General features: G+C 44.8%; 1 protein-coding gene across 2 annotated transcripts; it reads right to left on the reverse strand.

Moving 5' to 3' along the window:
• Positions 1–894: 894 nt before the first annotated feature.
• On the reverse strand, positions 895–10,293 carry LOC104299273 (serine/threonine-protein kinase SBK2). Of its 2 annotated transcripts, XM_054164322.1 has the most exons (4): positions 10,205–10,293; positions 2,681–2,864; positions 1,740–1,942; positions 895–1,482 (listed from the first exon to the last, which is right to left on the reverse strand). In XM_054164322.1, exons 2-4 carry the CDS (start codon positions 2,853–2,855, stop codon positions 913–915), a joined length of 948 nt encoding a protein of 315 aa, XP_054020297.1. In that variant the 5' UTR covers positions 2,856–2,864; positions 10,205–10,293; the 3' UTR covers positions 895–912. The 2 variants fall into 2 exon arrangements, with proteins under 2 accessions (XP_054020297.1, XP_009897726.2); XM_009899424.2 differs by lacking the exon at positions 10,205–10,293 and having other exon boundaries at positions 2,681–3,490.
• Positions 10,294–18,632: the final 8,339 nt, after the last annotated feature.

Here is an 18,632-nt window from a genome sequence, read left to right on the forward strand (position 1 = left end):
CCTCAGTACCACTGCAAAGACTCTGGCTGCATCTTTTTATACCCTCCCATTGGTTATTTATACACAGAGGAGAAAAGGGATGGGGAAAGGGAAGGGGATGGAAAGGGGGAAGGAGAGGGAAATTATTTCTTCTATACATTGAAACTTCTCAATTCACTTAATGTATGCTTTATTGACTTTGCATGATACATTCTAATCAATACAGCATGCTGTAATTTTCTTTATGTTATGTTATGATGTGCAAATGCTTGTGGCTCTTTCCAACACTCCACCTATATGGCTCCCACAGCCTTTTTGGCACCATCACCAGTCACTATTTACTATCCGCAGCCACATGCTGAGGGCTCCCTAGCCACCCCCATCCAGCTCATATGAAGCTACCCTTCAAGAGTGCTGCTGGAAGCTCAAGCAGCATCAGGGGGTGGTCCCTGCCTCATACAGGTTGCCCTAAGGTGGTCACAGGTTCTGTCACTCCCCTACTCTCCCACAGCAAATGGGCCCCCATAGGCATTTTATTTCAAGGGTAAAAGAGCCACATGCAGAAACACAAAAGTATATATTTTGCTCTATTTCAAGGACAAGGCAGATGCTGCAGCCCATAGAAACCATCCTGGAGTCCCTGTGGCCAGGAAGCAAGAAGGTGCTTTGCATGCAAGCAGCCATTTCCAGGAGAAAGGAGATGTTTTCAAGCCCTGAGGAAGCACAAGGAAATAGGACTGGGCAGCACTGAGCCATGGGGTGAGGACCAACAGCTGGGAACGGAGTCTGGCTTCATGGTGGTGGGGACAGTCAGCAGAGAAGTCAGTATCTGTGTCACCATGACCCCATGCGCCTGGGCCACCATAATGCCCCAGACCCTGAAGACACTTGCAAGGTGAGACCTACTTTCCCTCTCTTTGTGGAGAGTGGGGTCTAGGGCTTCGCTGTGGCCTCCTCACCATGCCGATCCTCCAGCCGCCAAGGGCAATCAACATAGCGCAATGCTCTGCTGACAGGGCTGCGCTTGGTGGGATCTAGGGCCAGCAGGTCCCGTAGCATCAGGGCAGCATCAGCTGTCAGACGTTTCCAGTGGCGGGGCAGGTCCTTCTCCAGGCCAGTTTCCTGCCACAGCATGAAGTCCTCAAAGAAAGGGTCATCTGGCAGGCTCTGCTCCCAGGGGAAGTAGCCGGTCAGCAGGCAGAAAAGCAGCACACCAAAGGCCCAGGCATCCAAGCTGGTATCAATGGGTAGCCCCTGGGCATCAGTAGTGTTGCTTAGCTCAGGGGCAGTATAGGGGAGTACTCCAGCCACCAGCTTCAGCTTGGTACCCCTGGGCCTTGTAAGCCCGAAGTCAGTCAGCTTGATGCGTCGACACTCAGGATCGAAAAGCAGCACATTCTCAGGCTTGACATCACGGTACACGAGCCCTCGGCTATGGATGAACTCCAGTGCACTCACAAGCTGCTTGGCACAGTGCTTAGCAGCTAGCTCAGGGATCCCATCCTGCACGTGAAGAGAGACAGACAGTACAGCACACGCAAGTTATCTTGGCAGCCCTGACAGCTGTGGTTTCACCAGTGTGCTCTGCACTGGGGAAGATTTTTGCCTATTTGGTCTTGCAAGCCTGAAGCTGCTTCAACAATGAAGATCCAAGAGATGAGATACTGACAGCCCATAGTTTTTATCTCCCTGCCCCTGATCTGCCTGCATGGGGTCAGATGCTACAGTCCCAGTCCCCATACCCTTGTAGCAGCACTCACCCGAGGTTTGATGATAGAGATGAGATCTTTATGCAGTGCTGGTTCATAGAGGAAGCCATAGTACTGGCTAGACTCTATGGCAATTCCAAACATGCTGATGATGGCAGGGTGGGTGGCAAGGGAGAGCGCCACGCAATACTCATACAGGAAGGCGTGCAGCTTGGTACTGGCTTTGGGTAGCAGCTTGAGAGCCATAGGAGTCCCTGGGGATAGGGAGAGTGGGTTAGGCTCCCCTGAAAGTCCCTCATATCATGGCAGAATGGGCACTGAGAAGCCATGGGTTTAGACACTCTCAGCCACAGGGAGGTATCTGGCCCAACACTTTTGTGGATATATCCTGTGGACACCTGATCTGGGAGCAGGCACTGGTGCTGGCATGAATTTTCAGCCAGTCAGTGCATGCATAGGAGCACTGAGTAGGGGAAGGAAAATTCAGGCTATGAGGGTTCATCGACCTGAACTGGCATGAATGCAGAAAAGAAGTGTCAAAACCCAGTGGGCACTCATAAGCCTGAATGGCCCTGGCAAGCCCCATCTGGGACTTCCACCTTCATGTTCTGTCTGTGGACCCAGGGGCACCATTTAAGTTAACACCTGGGGCTTCACTCCCTAAGCTGTGTGGTAGTGGTGCTGGTTTCCAGCATTCACATCCATGCCAGTGCCTAGCCATGAAATCTATAGATCCTGACTTGTGGATTGATATCCCTCTTGACCTTGGACCGGCTTTATCACCATAACCTTGCCTGATGTTCTGGGCTGCTCCCTGAATGGGTGAAATGGGATGGTCCCTGCTTGTGGAGACCCTTTGTCATGCCAGTTTCCTGGGGGCCCCCCAACCATGCCTGCCTGGTGTCTGGTCCCAAAAAGCCACAAGAATACCCAGCACCCTGGCAAGAGGAGAGGAGGCAAGGCACAGCAGCTCATAGCAGTCAATTCCTTACCTTTCTGTCTGTGTGTCACTAGCATCACATGGCCGTATTTGCCCCTGCCCAGCTCCCGAATAACCTCATAGTGCTCAGACACCTCGGTGCGCACCAGGCTCTGAGCTGTGATCTCCAGGAGCTCATCTAAAATGGTTGGTGCTGCTGTCCTTGCTGCTGTTGGTGTCTCAGCCATTGCTGAGTGCTGTAGAAACAACACAGCCCATGTCAGAAACATCACAATGGGTGCCGAGAAAATGAGATCATACATGCCGCACAAACTTGTTTCATAGACATAGACCATCTTCCTGTGTCCATTCTAAAGCTTGGCCTTCCAGGTCTCTTCTTATTTTTGCCTCCAAGTTGCTAGGCAACAAGTAAACCATTAACAAATTCCCAGATTATCAATCAGGACCCACAAAATCAAAGAATGATAGGGGCTGAAAGTGACCTCTGGAGATCATCTAGTCCAACTGCCCAACCAGAGAAAGTTCACTTAGAGCAGGTTGCACAGGATAGCATACAGATGGGCTTTGAATGATTCCAGAAATGGAGACACCACCACCTCCTCCAGTGCCCCAGCAACCTCAACATAAAGAAATTCCTCCTCATGTTGTGATGGAACCTCCTATGTTCAAATCTGTCCCCATTACCTCTTGTCCTGTTACTGAGAACCACTGAAAAATGACTGGCCCCATCCTCCTGACACCCACCCTATAAGTATTTATAAATAATCAATAAAATCCCCCCCTCAGTCCTCTCCTGGCCCCAAGTCCTTCAGCCTTCTTCATAAAACAGATGTTCTAGTCCCCTAATCTTCTTTGCAGGCCTTTGCTGTACCCTTTCAAGCAGTACACTGTCCTTCTTGAACTGGTGAGCCCAGAACTGGGCTCAGTACTCCAGATAAGGCCTCACCAGGGCAGAGTAGAGGGGGAGGAGAACCTCCCTCAATCTGCTGGCCACAGTCTTCTTGATGTATCCCAGGATACATTGGCCTTCCTGGCCACAAGGGCACATTTCTGTCTCATTATCATCATGTTGTCCGCCAGCACTCCCATGTTTTTTTCCATAAAGCTGGTTTCCAGCAGATCAGTCTCCAACTTGTACTAACTGATGTATGCAGTTATTCCTTCCTAAGTACAGTACCCTACACTTGCCCATTTTGAACTTTAAAAGCTTACTTACTCTCTGCCCAACCCTCCACCCCGTCCAGGTCATGCTGGACACAGCACAGCCCTCTGGTGTGTCAGCCACCCCTCCCAGTTTTGTGTCATCAGCAGACTTGTTGAGGGTACATTCAATCCCTTTATCCAGGTCACTGATGAGTATATTGAACAGGACTGGACCCAGTACTGACCTAATTATCTTGCTCTTCTTATCCTACTGCAGCAAGCTTGTGTCTCCCTGTACAGAAATCCACCCCTACTGCTTACTGAAGAAAGTCCTTCAGGCAGCAGAAGAGACAAACATTCCTTAGGCAGAGACAGAGCTAGCCCATGACAAAAAAAGGGACTCTGCTAGTGCCAAAGTCAGCATGCTCTGAGCAAGCCAAAGGGAGCTCAGTACCTCACATGCTTGCTGACATTTCTGACCGAAAGTCATTCATCTGTGCAGCCAAGAAAGTTAGGCAGAAAGGAAGCTTGGACATTAATGGTGTGTTGAGCCAACCAGCTGCTCCAGACCAATTTCAATGCTTTTTTCAGTCTTGTCCAGCAAGCTACCATGCAGCATTTCAAGACACCTGTGGTGATACTCTCCCCTGATTACTTCCTTGTGCTCTGAATCCAGGCACCTTGGCCTGGGAGCCCTTCCTGTCTTTGGAACAAGGCCACAGAACCAGAGTCATAGCATGGTTGAGGTCAAAAGGCAGCTTTGGAAATCACCTAGTGCACCCTCCGGCTCAGAGCAAGGTTAAGTAGAGCAGGTTGCTCAGGACTGTGTCTAATTTGATTTTTAATATCTCTAAGGACAGAGACTCCACAACTGATCTGGGCAACTTGCTCCACTGTGGACTGCTGCTAAAGTAAAAATGTTTTTTCTTATGCTTAAATAGCAAATCAGGATTCATCTTGTCCTGTCACTCAGTGTCACAGAGAAGACTCTCACTGGGACTTTTTCACACCTTCCCATAAGGTATTCATACACATTGATAAGATGTATGCATATACCTACTTGAGTCATCTCTTCTTGAGTCTAAACAAGTCCCAGCTCTCCTAGCCTTTCCTTATATGAGAGATGCCTCAACATTTTAACCACCTTCGTGGATTTAGCTGGATTTGTTACAGTATATCTCTTCTGCTGGGGAGCACAGAACTGGATCCACTATGCCCTCACTGGAAACGAAGGATCACCTCCCTCAATCTGCTGGTAATGCTCTGCCTAATACAACCCAGAATGCAACCCAAAAAGAGCCTGAGGGTTGCAGCATTCCTCAATATGTTATAATTTGCAGTGAGACAGAGTTACGACAAAAAAACAGTGCCTTGCCTCTGCACCTACAAACTCAGGATCTTTTCCTCTGAAACATTCTGACTCACATGATGCTTTTTAGGGGATGAAATAGGATTTCATATTGCTAAAATGGAAGACAGCATCTGGGGAATATGAATGTCAGCAAAAAGAGTTAAGTATTGTCCCTTAGGTTTTACAATATTCTATCTGTGACAAGAGCTCGTTACAGTTCCTTCAGGTTCCAGCCCCTGCTGCTGCTAAATCTGGTCCTTCTTAAGAAGCCAGTAATTTAGCAATAGAATTAGTTAAACCTAAGAAAACTACAAAAAGGTTGGATTACTACAGAGGAATAGAACTACTTGTGTGAGAGTTTCCTTTCTTTTCACTTCTCTCCTAGGCTGCACTGCTCAGTTTATCCAATTCAGGAGTACCAAGTAATTTTCCCTACTTCACTGCCAACAGCAGCCAAAGTTAGTACAGTCCATAGGGAGTTCAACATGAACAAGTGTGTATATGGGAGGGGATGAATGGAAGAGTGGAGTGACACTCACAGGGAGTGTCAGTCTGGAAAGTATTTTGGAGATTTTGCTTTGATGTCCTCCTCTTTCCTGTCCAGTTGGCACAGCTTGTGAAATTCCACACAGCAAGGCCATTGCAGAACCTGCAGATGGACTCACTTTGTATTTGCATTTCCAAAATGGTTTTGTCACATTTAGGCATCAAAGACCTGAAAAAGCCTTTTTAAAAGTCCTAGCTAGAAATACAGAGAAAAAAACCCTTAAACTGTAATAGACCTTTGAAAGACATAGACCTCCTTTGATACTAGATAGGCTAAAGACATACAAAATAGGGAGTGGAGCAAATGGAAAGATGTTTTCTTGTCTGGTGCAGAACACATTCAACTAACATTTTGGGGGGGCGGGGGGGGGGGAATCAAAAGATCTCCAGTGTAAGACAATGTTTCTCTTATATCAAATTCATGGTTATATACAAGTTCTTGTTAACAAATGGTTAACAAATGGTAACAAACTTTTCAGATAATTTCTCAAACTTGAGCTAGATAAAATTTCTTCCCTTGTAGGCTGGCCACCTGTTTGTGCTATCTAATCCAAAGGTTAGAGTCTTCTGAGTGTATCCTCTTAATACGCTTTTAAAATATCTATTCATTTGCATGTAATTATTTATTATATGATTAATCTATTAATCTATTTTTATATGAGTTATTAATTCTCTCCTATTTACTATATGAGAATTTACTTTTGTGAATGAAAACACATGCTTTCTGTATATTCTTGGTTCTTGCTCCAGCTTTGAGAGTCAAAACATCCGTCCATAAACTTCTGCAATTAAAATACATTTAAAAAAATTAAAAATGTGTCTTTCCACTCCACATTTCAAGTGAACTGCAATATAGGTGTTAATTCCATGTGTGGTCCCACCAACATGGGAGGCCAGAGTATCTGGGTCCACACTAGAGCATCAAAGTGACAAATTGAAGTAGCTGGCTTGGACAAATATATCATCTAGAACATATGGATAGAACATGATTTTTTAGGGTCAGTGACAATCCTGTGGGTCTGATCAGGGCTCCATATGAAGGAAGCCCCAGGTGCAGTCACTCCAGAACAGTTTGCAAGCTTTGGCCTTCACTACCCTTGAGGAAACTGATTACAAGATACAGTTTATATTTCAGGAAATAGCCAAAGTTATCAGGTCTTTCTCTGAGATTACATTCACTGACATTAACTAGGAAGATAAATAGGGTCACATTTGGGTCACCACTGAGTAGAGCATGCCTGGGTGCTCTGCACCTACCTCTGTTACCCTTTTACCATTTGCCCTCTACAGAATGACAAGCACTGGTCAGGGAGGAGGCTGCCAAGGACTTCGCTAGGAGGCAGTCACCATTTGCTGTGCTATACTGAAAGAAGCAGCCCTTGTCAAAACTGTTGTTTCTTCTGTTATCCTTCCTGTGCTTCAGTCCTGCTAGAGGTCTTGGTTCCCAGCTGTTGATGTGTGAGAAACCCCAGTTCTCTAAAAGAGTCTTTAATTACAGCAGCAAGAAATTTGTATCCCTTCTACCATCAGGACATGCTCTCTGAGGAGCCAAGGAATAACCAGCCTATGGAGTTACAGTGTCTTAGTCTAGGTAATGTTACTCTGGTTCTTCAATCAAAATTATTAATATATCAGGTCCAGAAAACACTTCATACTGGTCAAGAGCCAAAGACAGTGTCATCTCTGCATAACAGAGATGGTGCTATGATGACAGAACTGTAGATGTGTTTAGGCAGGAAGGAACCTCTTGAGATCATCTTATCTAATTCCCCTGCTCAAGAAGGTTAATATCTCCAAGGATGGAAATTCCACAATGTCTCTGAGCAACCTATTGCACTCTTTTACCACCATCACCCTAAAAAAAATTAAAAAAGAAAAGAAAAAAGGGGGAGTAAAGGGGGGAAAAAAGCAATAAAAATTAGAATTAGAAAACATATCCTAAAAATTATAGGATATCCTAATCTGAATTGACCTGATGGTTCTCCTGGCTGTTGCAGGGTTTATGTGCACAGTGGTCAGAGATACTACAATAGCCTATGAGAACATATTTGTAACTACTTAGAATGCATAAAACTAGCAGAGTTCAGGCTGTGTATTTAACCATTGTTTTATTTAGGCTTCATAAACTATCTGGAGCACTGTGCTTCTAAAGTGCCCACCTCAGTTAGTTTAAAATGAGATAGGATTCTTCAAAAACTGTCCAGTTCTCATAGCAAGACCTGCATTGTGCAGTGCTCAGACCCATTTTGTAGCTCTTTTCTGCAGCCTCCCCACTTAGTGCTGGGGGAATGCCTATTCATAGGCTTATCCTCCTAGACTTATCCTCCGCTCCATGCTTGCAGAAACATCCCATTCCTTGATAGTTCCTTCAAAGCTATCACTATGCATTCATCCTGACATTGGTCAAAATCAATAAGCCACACATTTTTAATTAATTGAAAAATCAGCCCAATATAGTGGACATTACTGTGTTTTATTGGTGTCCTCAACCTACTCAATTCATATTGTTACATCTCAAATCTGCTACAATACTTTTAGCTTCATCAGTGATCTGGGAAAAAAAGCACTGAAATCATCCAGAAGATGTTTGCAAATGTCACAAAATGTGTTTGGGTAGATAATGCATAGCTTGATAAAACTAGAACACACATGTACACACATACAAAAATGTTTCAAATGACCAAGGAGGTCAGGAGTTTAGCTTGACACTGAGTGACAGAAGAAAAATTTAATGTCTTATTAATTAGATAAATCTAAGTTCTTCATGCTACTTTGTAGGTAAAGTGAGCACTGTCTAAACTCAAAAAATGTAGATCTGGTAGATCTTCTCTTCCTTTGCAGGCCTAAATACATAAGATGATAGGGAATTACACTAGACATAATCTACAGTGATACAGATATACATCCTAATGATACAGACACAAGCCTAAGAGAACAACGGTGAAAGCATTATAGATCTTGCAGATTCCACTTTTGCTTTCACTCAGCCGAAAAGAACACCCAAAAAGCATCAGACACAGGAAACATCAGCAGTGAAAGACAAAATTGCATTTTCCAGAAGCTAAATTAAGAAAATAAGCTTCATTTGAAACATATATAAAAACAAACAAACAACAAACCATGAGGTATATCTGTTCAGCTTTTATACAGACTAAGACAGATCACAACAAAAAATGAGATCTGTCCTGAGACGAAGTGCCTCCTACAGCGAATTCTCATTTCTGCCATGGTTCCTACATATGAATGTCCTGAGACACCCTGAAACTTAATCTCTGAAAATCAGCTGCGTTAGGAAAACTGTATTTCTGAAGAGCTGGCCAACTGGTAATGACATCTGCGTTAGAACTGAGGCTATCCTGCACCCCTGGATTTTGTATTTTCATTAGAAATGCATTCCTTCCACGTGCTCTGCTTTGCATTAAGATTAATCAACTTTTTATGGAGTTTTTTTGAATGTTAAAAATCTAAAAAATGTGAAAGGCTGTTTTCTCTACACTATATTTCCTGAACTCCTTTGGAGTCTAGCTGATGGGTCAACAGAACCAATTATTAGATGTTTTCTATGGTATTGGGTCAGCAAGCTACAGCTAGTGTCCACAGCGTGAAGGAAAAAGGACCAGAGAAGAACCTTGCGAATGACAGTTACAAGAGGAACTTCTCGGGGAGTAGTCTTTTTAGCTTTTCAAACAGATAGTGAATAAAAGATTCTACCATCTCTGTATCTCTTTGTGGGTACTAGAAATTCACTATAGAGGTCTCTCTGCATTAAGGAAAAGCATTATAATAAAAAGCAACAGCTGAAGCCGCAATGAGGCACGTTCAGAACTCCGTTGTATAGATTTTGTGAAAAAAAAATCTGAAAATTTCATCAAACAATATGGAAGAATATCTGCCCATCTCTGGGACTTTTAACTGGAGTGATAATCTTTTTTTTTCACTATGAGGTCCACTCTAGTGCAAACCATGCTTAATACAAGCGAGGGACCAGAACAGATTATTTCTGGCCTTACTGCGGATAGATTTATGATCTTCCTTATAAGACTGATCAGCAGGCTAGTGCTTAATCTCACTGTGGAGAACCGAGCTCTCTTACCAGAACTACAAATTGTTCTTTCCTTCCCAGGCAGAAACATCTACCAGCCTTCCCTGGAGAGAGCCCCATAAGCCTCTCTCCAGCAAGCAGTATACCACAACCTCTGCACAGCAGCCTAGTCCCACAGAAATCAGCACCAATCTTGCTAGGACTAAGCCACATCACACCCTGCTCCCAACCAACTAGTTGGTGTCACGGCACTATCCCACCAGACACAACTGGACACAAAGTAAACTTTTGGGGCAGAGCCACCTAACAAGCTCACAGATGTGGAAAATGGGTGCACTCCATGTTGCACCCGCATGCTATGCCAGAGTCGCCAAAACCCATTTGTGAGGGGTGGGTGCCCTTTCGCATGCCTGTCCAGCCTTTCATCCTGGCATGGCTATAACTTCTCTTCCCACACTCCTTCCCTATCCTTCTGCCCGTCCTAAGCCTCTCACCTTCTCCAGCAGGGCAGCACTGCCGGCCGGCTGTGGGCTGCCTCGCTTCTCTCTCGCTTTTCCCTCGCTGCTGCACCCTCGGGGCTGGCTTCAGCCTGCGCCAAGCAGCCGGAGAGGGCTGCCAGGCATTACGGGGCCAAGCGTGACGCTCCGCCCCTTCCCAATATCTCTGGTCCTGGGGGCACACTGCCTCTCTGCTGAAGGTGACCTTTGGGAGGGAAGAAAAGAGGGGGAACCAGTGGGGGAGGAAGGAGGCTATCCATCTGCCTTATTAACAGAGGAGGAGGTTTGGCAGGGATCAGACTGCAGTTCTGGTTTCTGCTTTAGCCATGCAATCATAACCCCCAGGGATGCTTCAGCAGACACAAACCTTTCAGCTCTTCTGCCCACCTAAGCCTCTCTTAACAGCTGAGGGAACAAAGCAACTTCCTGGATTTGTGCATGGTCCTTGCTCTGGGGCCACACTGAGTAAAAGTACATCCTTGATGGTGGACTGCCAGCACTTACTCTTGGCTACCAAAAAGGCCAAAGATGTGTAAGTTGGAATTGCCTGTATCAGTGACCACTGGAGACCCAGGCACAAACCGTAGGTTATTCAAGAACCCTTCATGCAGCCTGGTGGGCTAGGTTTGTCACACCCATCAGTACTACAGAGCATTATGGTGAAGCTGAAATTGTAAATGGTAACTACAATGACCTGCCACCTATTCTCCGTATCTCCACCCTGATCGTGTTCTGTGCCAAAGTCATAGAATCATAGAATCATGCAACTACCATGACCACTAAACAATATCCTGAAGTGCCACATCTACAAGCCTCTTGATCACCTCCAGGGATGGCAGCTACACCATCTCCCTAGGCAGCCTGTTCCAGTGCCTCACCACTCTTTCAGTAAAGAAATTTTTCCTAATATCCAGTCTAAACCTCCCCTGGCAGAACTTAAGCCCATTTCCTCTTATCCTATCGAAGAGACCAACTATGGCCTTACTCCAACCTCCTTTCAGGTAGCTATAGAGAGAAATAAGATCTCACATTAACCTTCTCTTCTCCAAATTAAACACCACCAGTTCCCTCAGGTGTTCCTTGTGCAATATGAGCACCAAACCCCTAACCAGCCTCACTGCTCTTCTCTGGACACACCCTGGGATCTCAATCTCTTTATTACACCATGGCACCAAGAACTGAACACAGTATTCAAGCTCATGAAGTCAAAGGGAAAGCAGATCATGGAGACACAGACAACAAGCAAATCCTGGATCTTGGCTTTGAAGCAGTTTTTTCCTCTCAAGTAGATAAATTTGTGTATCTGAAGCAGTGATACATACAGCAGTGACAGGAGTAATCACTGCACTGACCTCCCTGTTCCCTAGAACTGGGGCTATGCAGGTGACCTGTCAGGCTTAAGCTGCCTCAATGAGCCTCTGTGTTCTCTCTGAGGACATAGGAAGGTTGAGAGAGGACAAAAATGAAAGCTAGTCTAACAGAAGAGAGCAGAAGAGAGCAGAGCAGCCTCCATAACTTTACATACCTTAGGTCTTCAGCACAGGACTGAACCTTCTTGCCTGCTCTCTGAAGCATGGGAAATTGCACCAAGGACTTGGTGCTCTGCCCTACATAGGGAGGTGAGAGGCACTGGACTACCATCACAGACCCATGAAAAGCCAGTCTGCTGCCACTAAGAGATGATGCAAATCAGAGGGCAAGAATAGTAGCATAGTCAGCTGTCCCTATGCTTTTAGATAAGAGGTGGGGAGTGAGGTTGTGGTACTGATGACCCAGCCATCTTGTGCTGTTCAAGGCTGCTCCTTCACACTCATTCTTGCAGGACACTGTAGGGATTGGCAAAGGCCTTTTATCTTCAAATTCCCTACATGCAGGGACATTACAGTTGGAAGTGGTGTGAGTGTATAAGAGAAACCTACCCAATATTCAAGAATTCATCACTGGAATGGACAGTGCAGTGTAACCCATGAATATGGCACCTGTATTATCTATTTTTCTGGGTCACAGAATGGTTGAGACTGTTGTTTCTACTTGAGACACAAGTCAGAAGCCAAGCTGAAAAGCATTCCTGGGGACTTGCTTGATCACAGTTACAAGGCAACCCTAAGAAAGGAACCCAAGTTCCCCTGCCCTGCTCTTCTCCAGTCCAATCTCTAACTCAAACTTGCTTCCAGATCTAGGAACAAATGCAGTAGTCTTCCTGATCTTCCAGATAATTTTTTAAGAAACAGATTCCCTGTATTTTCTACTCCTGTTGAGGATTGGACCTGCTGAGTGGTTTGGCTCAGATAAAAAACCTCTTTCACAGCCTTACCTGCAGCGCACCAACACACACAGCAGTCTGGCTGAGGGCTTTCCCCTATGTGCAGTTCATCTGACACTACATCTTCAAGGCTTGTCATGCATTGCCATGACACAGAGAAAATGTGACACACTGAATATCACATGTAGGTGTGAGACTCCCTCCTCTCTGTTCCCTGAGGATTGGTCAGAGCAGCTGTTGGAAGTCCTAGGGCCTGAAGTCAAGCATTTCTGCATTTCAGGACCTCTGTAACTTAACACCTACACCATCTGACGCATGCAGCACACATTTTGTCCTACTGGCAACCAAGATATTGGTCAAAGTCAGCACTGGCAGAGCTGGAAATATGATGTAACCAAGATTACCTTTGTCTTTTGGAAAGTTCATTCCATGCTGTGGACTTGAGGATGCATTGTCTCCAGCATGTGGAACAATTTGCCTTCAGCACCACAAGCAGACTCACAATGAATCTTACAGAAACTCAAGGCTGGTTGTGGATCTCTACACATCCTTCAAGCAAACTCTGTAGAAAACCATTGGAGGTGAATGGAAGAGGAAAACAGCAGATATTAATGACACTTCTGTTCCACTTGTCTAATGTTGTCCTTTGCAAAGACTCCTCTCAGATGCATGTTTATGCTCTGTGGGAGTGGCCTATGATACTTAACAACAAATATTTTATGAAGAAAACATTATTTTCCTTCTCTGAATTATTGTTGATTTAGAATGGTAAATATCCTGTCCATTGCATGCCTGGCTCAGAATAGGCAGCACACAGGAAAATAATGGAACAAAAGCATTCCCAAGAGCTAGACATTGCACAGAAAGTTACGGTCATGACAACTGCACAAGGAATATCTAGACTAAAGAAGCTGCAGTGAATAGATCTAGTCAGGAAGGACTCTAGCACACCTCTTTATCCCTTGCCTTGCCTTGCCTTGTCTTAACTTGCCTTGCCTTGCCTTCCCTTCCCAATCAGGGTTGTATTTCTGTTAGTGAGTGCTCAAAAATCAGATGATGTCAGATGTCTGGTTGCAACCGGAACACTGCCTCTTCAAAAAGAAACCCACCAGGCTCCTGCAAGCACCTGAAGAGCCATCTAGGGGACTTTCCAACACACCATTAGCAGGACATTCAGTTTCTCAAATGTTGGGCTTAACTCTTTTTCAAAGGGTTGTGAAAATGACTGGCTAATTACTGGTGATTTACACAGAAGGTAAGTTTGGTGAAGAGATCTGTACTTCTGTTTCAGAACTACCCAGCTCAACAAGGCTCCTTTCAGTTTCCATTCTGGACTATGACCCACCAAGAGTATCTAGGGTGATGCTAAAATTTATGCCATTTGAACCTAAGAGAGTGCTCTTTGGTGGTATGAAGGCATATCTGCATTGCTATTGTGTGAAAGCAAGCTGCTGAAGTATGAACATCAAGCTCTTTAAACAGAACCCAAAGTGGCACTGCTCTTTTGATATTGTTGTCTATGGCAATACTCAGCGTGTCTGTATATGTCCAAATTCTCCATAAACATTTAGCCATAACATCACTAGTGGTAGATTTTTCAGAGCAGTTATGATCCCTTCATTTCCAGCACTCAGTTTTGCCCAATCCTTTTCATAACCAGCTTTGTTCTTGATATGAGGGTGGGAATAGTTCTTTGACTTTCTCCATTGCCATTCTACTTCTGTTAATAATTTGCCTTCCTACTTCTATTAATAATTCTGTGAGCTTCCAACATTTTCTTCTCCTGCAGCCTTAGCAAGCCAAGCTACAGTGTGCCACAGGATGGGGGCTGCCTCCTTGAGAGAGAGCTGGGGCCCTAAGCCCTGCTCAGCACCAGCAGGTGCTCAGAGGAGTCCACCAGCTGCACAGATCTTTTGTGCTCTGAGGTCATTCAGAGCTACCCCATTGCTGAGGAATCTGCTGGCTGCCTTCCTGAGAGTGCTGTACAATGTCCCACCTCTCCTGCCAGCTAACAAAACATGCTCATGCCGACACCTGTCCGTGTTTCTCAGAGGTGCTTCCCAACCATATTCCTCAGCTTCATCAAATCCTCTCACACCCAAAACCTCTGTTCATCCACTGACTACCATATCTACTTCAAAACAACCTGCCCAGTCCCACTTCAACCTGCTTTCTTCATGCTGGTCTTGGCTGCATTGTGTACAGACTGGTTGCAGGAGGCAGTGTTAATCCATTGGGATATGTGAGCACTGATGCCAGCTCCTCAGAGCAATGCTGAGGCAGTGCCTTTCCACCCCAGCACAGGGTCAGGGACTCACTCCTAACAATGGGCTGGGAAGCAAAGGATGGTCACAGACCCTGAGGAAGATTGACCCTTCCTGTGCCATTTCACCTCATTTCTACAGCTTCATCTTCATAGGGGAGCAAGCCAGTACCCTGCAAAGAATCTTCAACCAACCAGACCATAGGGATCACTGCTGCTGGGACAGTGTCCCCAGTATTGGTGTCTCATCTAATGACAAAATCCTGCATGGTCCTCTTCTGGGTCTGTACACAGAAATGGGAGGAAGGAAGGGAGGAAGAGAGGTGTCCGCCACTGGCTGGATTCAGCAGTGAGTGCCTGCTTTCTGGCAGGCCTAGGTGGCTGGAGGCTGGGATCATTCATGAGTAAACATTTAAGGCACACTGGTCAGCTAGGTTCCAGCACTGGCTGGGGGCATCACAGCATTGAGGTGCCAGGAGGTCCCTCTCAAGGCCAATTTGTGCTTCCTAGCACCCATCACAGGGCTGCTTTAGCTAAGGTCATTCCTGGAAAAAAAGTTTTGTCCAGTTTTAGAATAGAATAGAATAGAATAGAATAGAATAGAATAGAATAGAATAGAATAGAATAGACCAGACCAGGTTGGAAGAGACCTTGAAGATCATCGTGTCCAACCTATCAACCAATCCAACCCACCTAATCAATTAAACCATGGCACCAAGCACCCCATCAAGTCTCCTCCTGAACACCTCCAATGATGGTGACTCCACCACCTCCTTGGGCAGCCCATTCCAACGGGCAGTTGTATGGGCTGCTGGATGCCTGCAACATTGCCACCATCTCTGTAGAAAAGATGACATCAGAGTGAAGCTGTAATAGCTATAACAAATGGGGGTAATAAAATCTTGAAGCAAAAAAATAAGATTTTTTTAAAATTACTGCTTATTGTCTCTTCAAAATACAAGACACAGGCAGGTCCAAAACCAAAAAAAAAAATGCAAGGCTTCCTCACCCAGCATATCTTCAGCCATGGACACCTTGCCTCAGGAGAATGTGGGTAATAAATGTTTATGTGGTGCCATAAAATAACTGGATGAAGACATGGCAGAGGCAAAGCACAATTAAATACAAAGTTCAGCATATGTCTCATATGGCTGGAGGCTAGAAGAATATCTGGGGAATTTACTAGATAATTCCTTGCTCTTATATTTTCCACAAAGAATTTGCCACTAGATCTTCTATAACATTAAACAGTGTTTTATTCTAATCTGGTTCAGGTGTTCTCATTCATTCCACTAACTAAATGCTCTGGTGACATGAGTATACTACAGGACCCTCTAGGCAAACTCTGCAACCACTTTTCCCAAAAGAATGCCTTACCTGCTGTTTAAATAGCTGGCAAGTAAGTAATTGTCTGTCCTGGGCTAGCTTGTCACCTCTGCAGTTTCTTCTTGCCAGGGTGACACATTACAGATGGCTCAAGGACATAAGACTGAGGGGAGTTTGCCTTGTGAGTGGAACAGAGACTCACAGGACAGAGGGTTTCCAGAGGAGCGGATGGCAACCCTAAGCTGCAGCATCCTGGAATATTTCTCGTTTCTCTTAAAGGGCCACCTGTGAAGTCCTCTATCTGTGGGATTGTATTAGATGAGTGGACAGTGAGCTAGTCTTTTAGAAAACATTTCTTTAGTAACTAAGAGAAGCTCTTAGCTTCACGTTGCAATGTAGGAACCCAAAAAGGGAAGTGAGAATGACCTGTTTAGATGGCTTTCATGTCTGTGAGGCCCTGGAGGTGATAAGAGATGTTGTACCTCCAAACAGTGTAAGAAAAGGATGGGAGTAAAAAATAACAAAGTGTTGCATCTTTGAAACAGATGGGAAGGCAACCGGGGAGAAGGGCACCTGTTAATATAAAGACAAATCAGTGGGCTTAACGAGGCAGGCTGTGGGAAAGTGGAACTGTAACATTCACGTACCTGTCAGTAAACAGCCACCAGCTCTGTAGGTCTGGGCTTCTTCGCCTACCCTGCAGCAGCGGTTGCCTCCTCACAACTGGTCTGTCAGTTGTATTTCTGCTCTCTGTGTTGTGAGCGGCAGGTCCAGGATCAGCACATCACTTGATGCACTGAGGAAAACCCACATTGCTGAATTTGGTAAAAGACAGATCTACATTCACCTTATACAACCACCTTTTTATGATTGTCATTCATAACTTCTTGCAGCCTTCCTTGCCTCCAAACTGAAGAGCTGCTGCCTTTTCTGTAGCTCCTCATGAAACAACTGTTCCTTCTATTTGATTGCTATAGTTGCCAATCCCTGTGCCTCCTCTAACTCCACCATGTCATTCTTGAAATACGGAGTTTAGAATTGCTTAAGATCAGGATGCACAGTGATTTTTTATAGTGCTAAATTGGTACTCTCTGGATAACTCTAACTACTCTTGCCAATGATGCCCAGCATTCATTTTGACTGCTGCTGCATAAGCCCATTTATAGGGTAATAAATGACAAGTTGCAGCTCTGAGTTTTGAATTCAACATCGTGTAAGAATGTGCCAGATTGTTCCCTCAAAGTGTATCCATCATTTATCAGCAGTCCTGGCTAACCAGCAAGAACCCAGCTGACTGGAGATAGAAAAATACAGTGTTCATCAACAAGAAGCGCCAGCTGATGAGGACTGAGTTGATGAGGACTGGGTTAGGGAATAGTTAAGTATCTGGCCATCCATAAATCCATGGGTCCTGATGGCATGCACCCCTGCTTTTTCCACCTTCTCTGCTGGAAGGTGGGAAAAGCAAGCATATTGCTAGTTGGACATTAAAAATGGAGCTTTAAAGCCCTCTGAATTCCCTGGGCAAAACATTTAAAGACTGATGTCTTGGCAAATCAACCTCTTGAGCTGAATTCTCTTACCCCTTTCCCAGAATCATGAACTAGAGACAGAAGAATAATAATTAAAAAAAAAAAAACAAAAAACAAAAAACAAACCAAACAAAACCAAACAAACAAAAAAAAACCAACCCAAAAAAACCAAACCCTAACAACCAACAGAAAACAGTAAGAACCTGAATCCATGGTTAATTTTTTCAAGGATTTTATTTCCTAAAATAAAGCCATTAAAAAAAAACAACTGGGGGCCATCCATGGACTTTCTAAAACTATAAATGTCAATCATTTCTGGAGGGCCGCAGAGTACAGAAAATGACTGTGTAATATTGCCTAACCACCTAATTTCCTGAGAGAAGTGACATTGATGCTTTTTCCTGTTGTGCCTGGTTAGTTCAGGATCAGCTCAATTCTGCTGAAAAACCTCACAGCACAGCTGATAGCAGAGAGCACAGGCTTACACCACAGGGTCTTCCCATGTGGGCACATCTGTAAAAGCTCACTTGAGTCATCGTTATCAGCATCAGCCTTTTGTTCAGATTAAATTCAAAGTGTTTTTCTTCAGTCACAGAGTTTTGAACATGGCCAGCTGTCAGTAATAAAACCAGTACATTAACTAGAAGTTTTCCTCCATTAGGAAAGATGCAGATCAAAGCTTCTTCCATACTGGCCATATAAACCCATCTCTTGGGATCCCTGCACTGTACTCTGCTATTCTGCTTCAGAGGTGGAAACAGCTAGCATATCTGTGATGATCTGGCTGGAGCATGTGCCTCTGTGTAATGTTGTGCAGTGGCTCCCAGCCACAGTTTGGCAAGCTGAAAGCTGTCCAGCTAATGCATTATTTTCTTTCAGTGATCTCACATTTAACATCATTTCCTTAGTCTTAGGCTCTCTCATGGGGTCAGTAAATTCCACACTCAAAGAAGATTTTAATTCCTTGGTGAGTGACAAGCTGGAATGGCAATTTGAAGTCTAATCCCTCTCTTGTGTGATGAATGGAGCATCTCATCATTA

The sequence above is a fragment of the Dryobates pubescens genome, chromosome 9, assembly GCF_014839835.1.
Source record: "Dryobates pubescens isolate bDryPub1 chromosome 9, bDryPub1.pri, whole genome shotgun sequence".
In the NCBI taxonomy this organism is placed as follows: Eukaryota; Metazoa; Chordata; class Aves; order Piciformes; family Picidae; genus Dryobates; species Dryobates pubescens.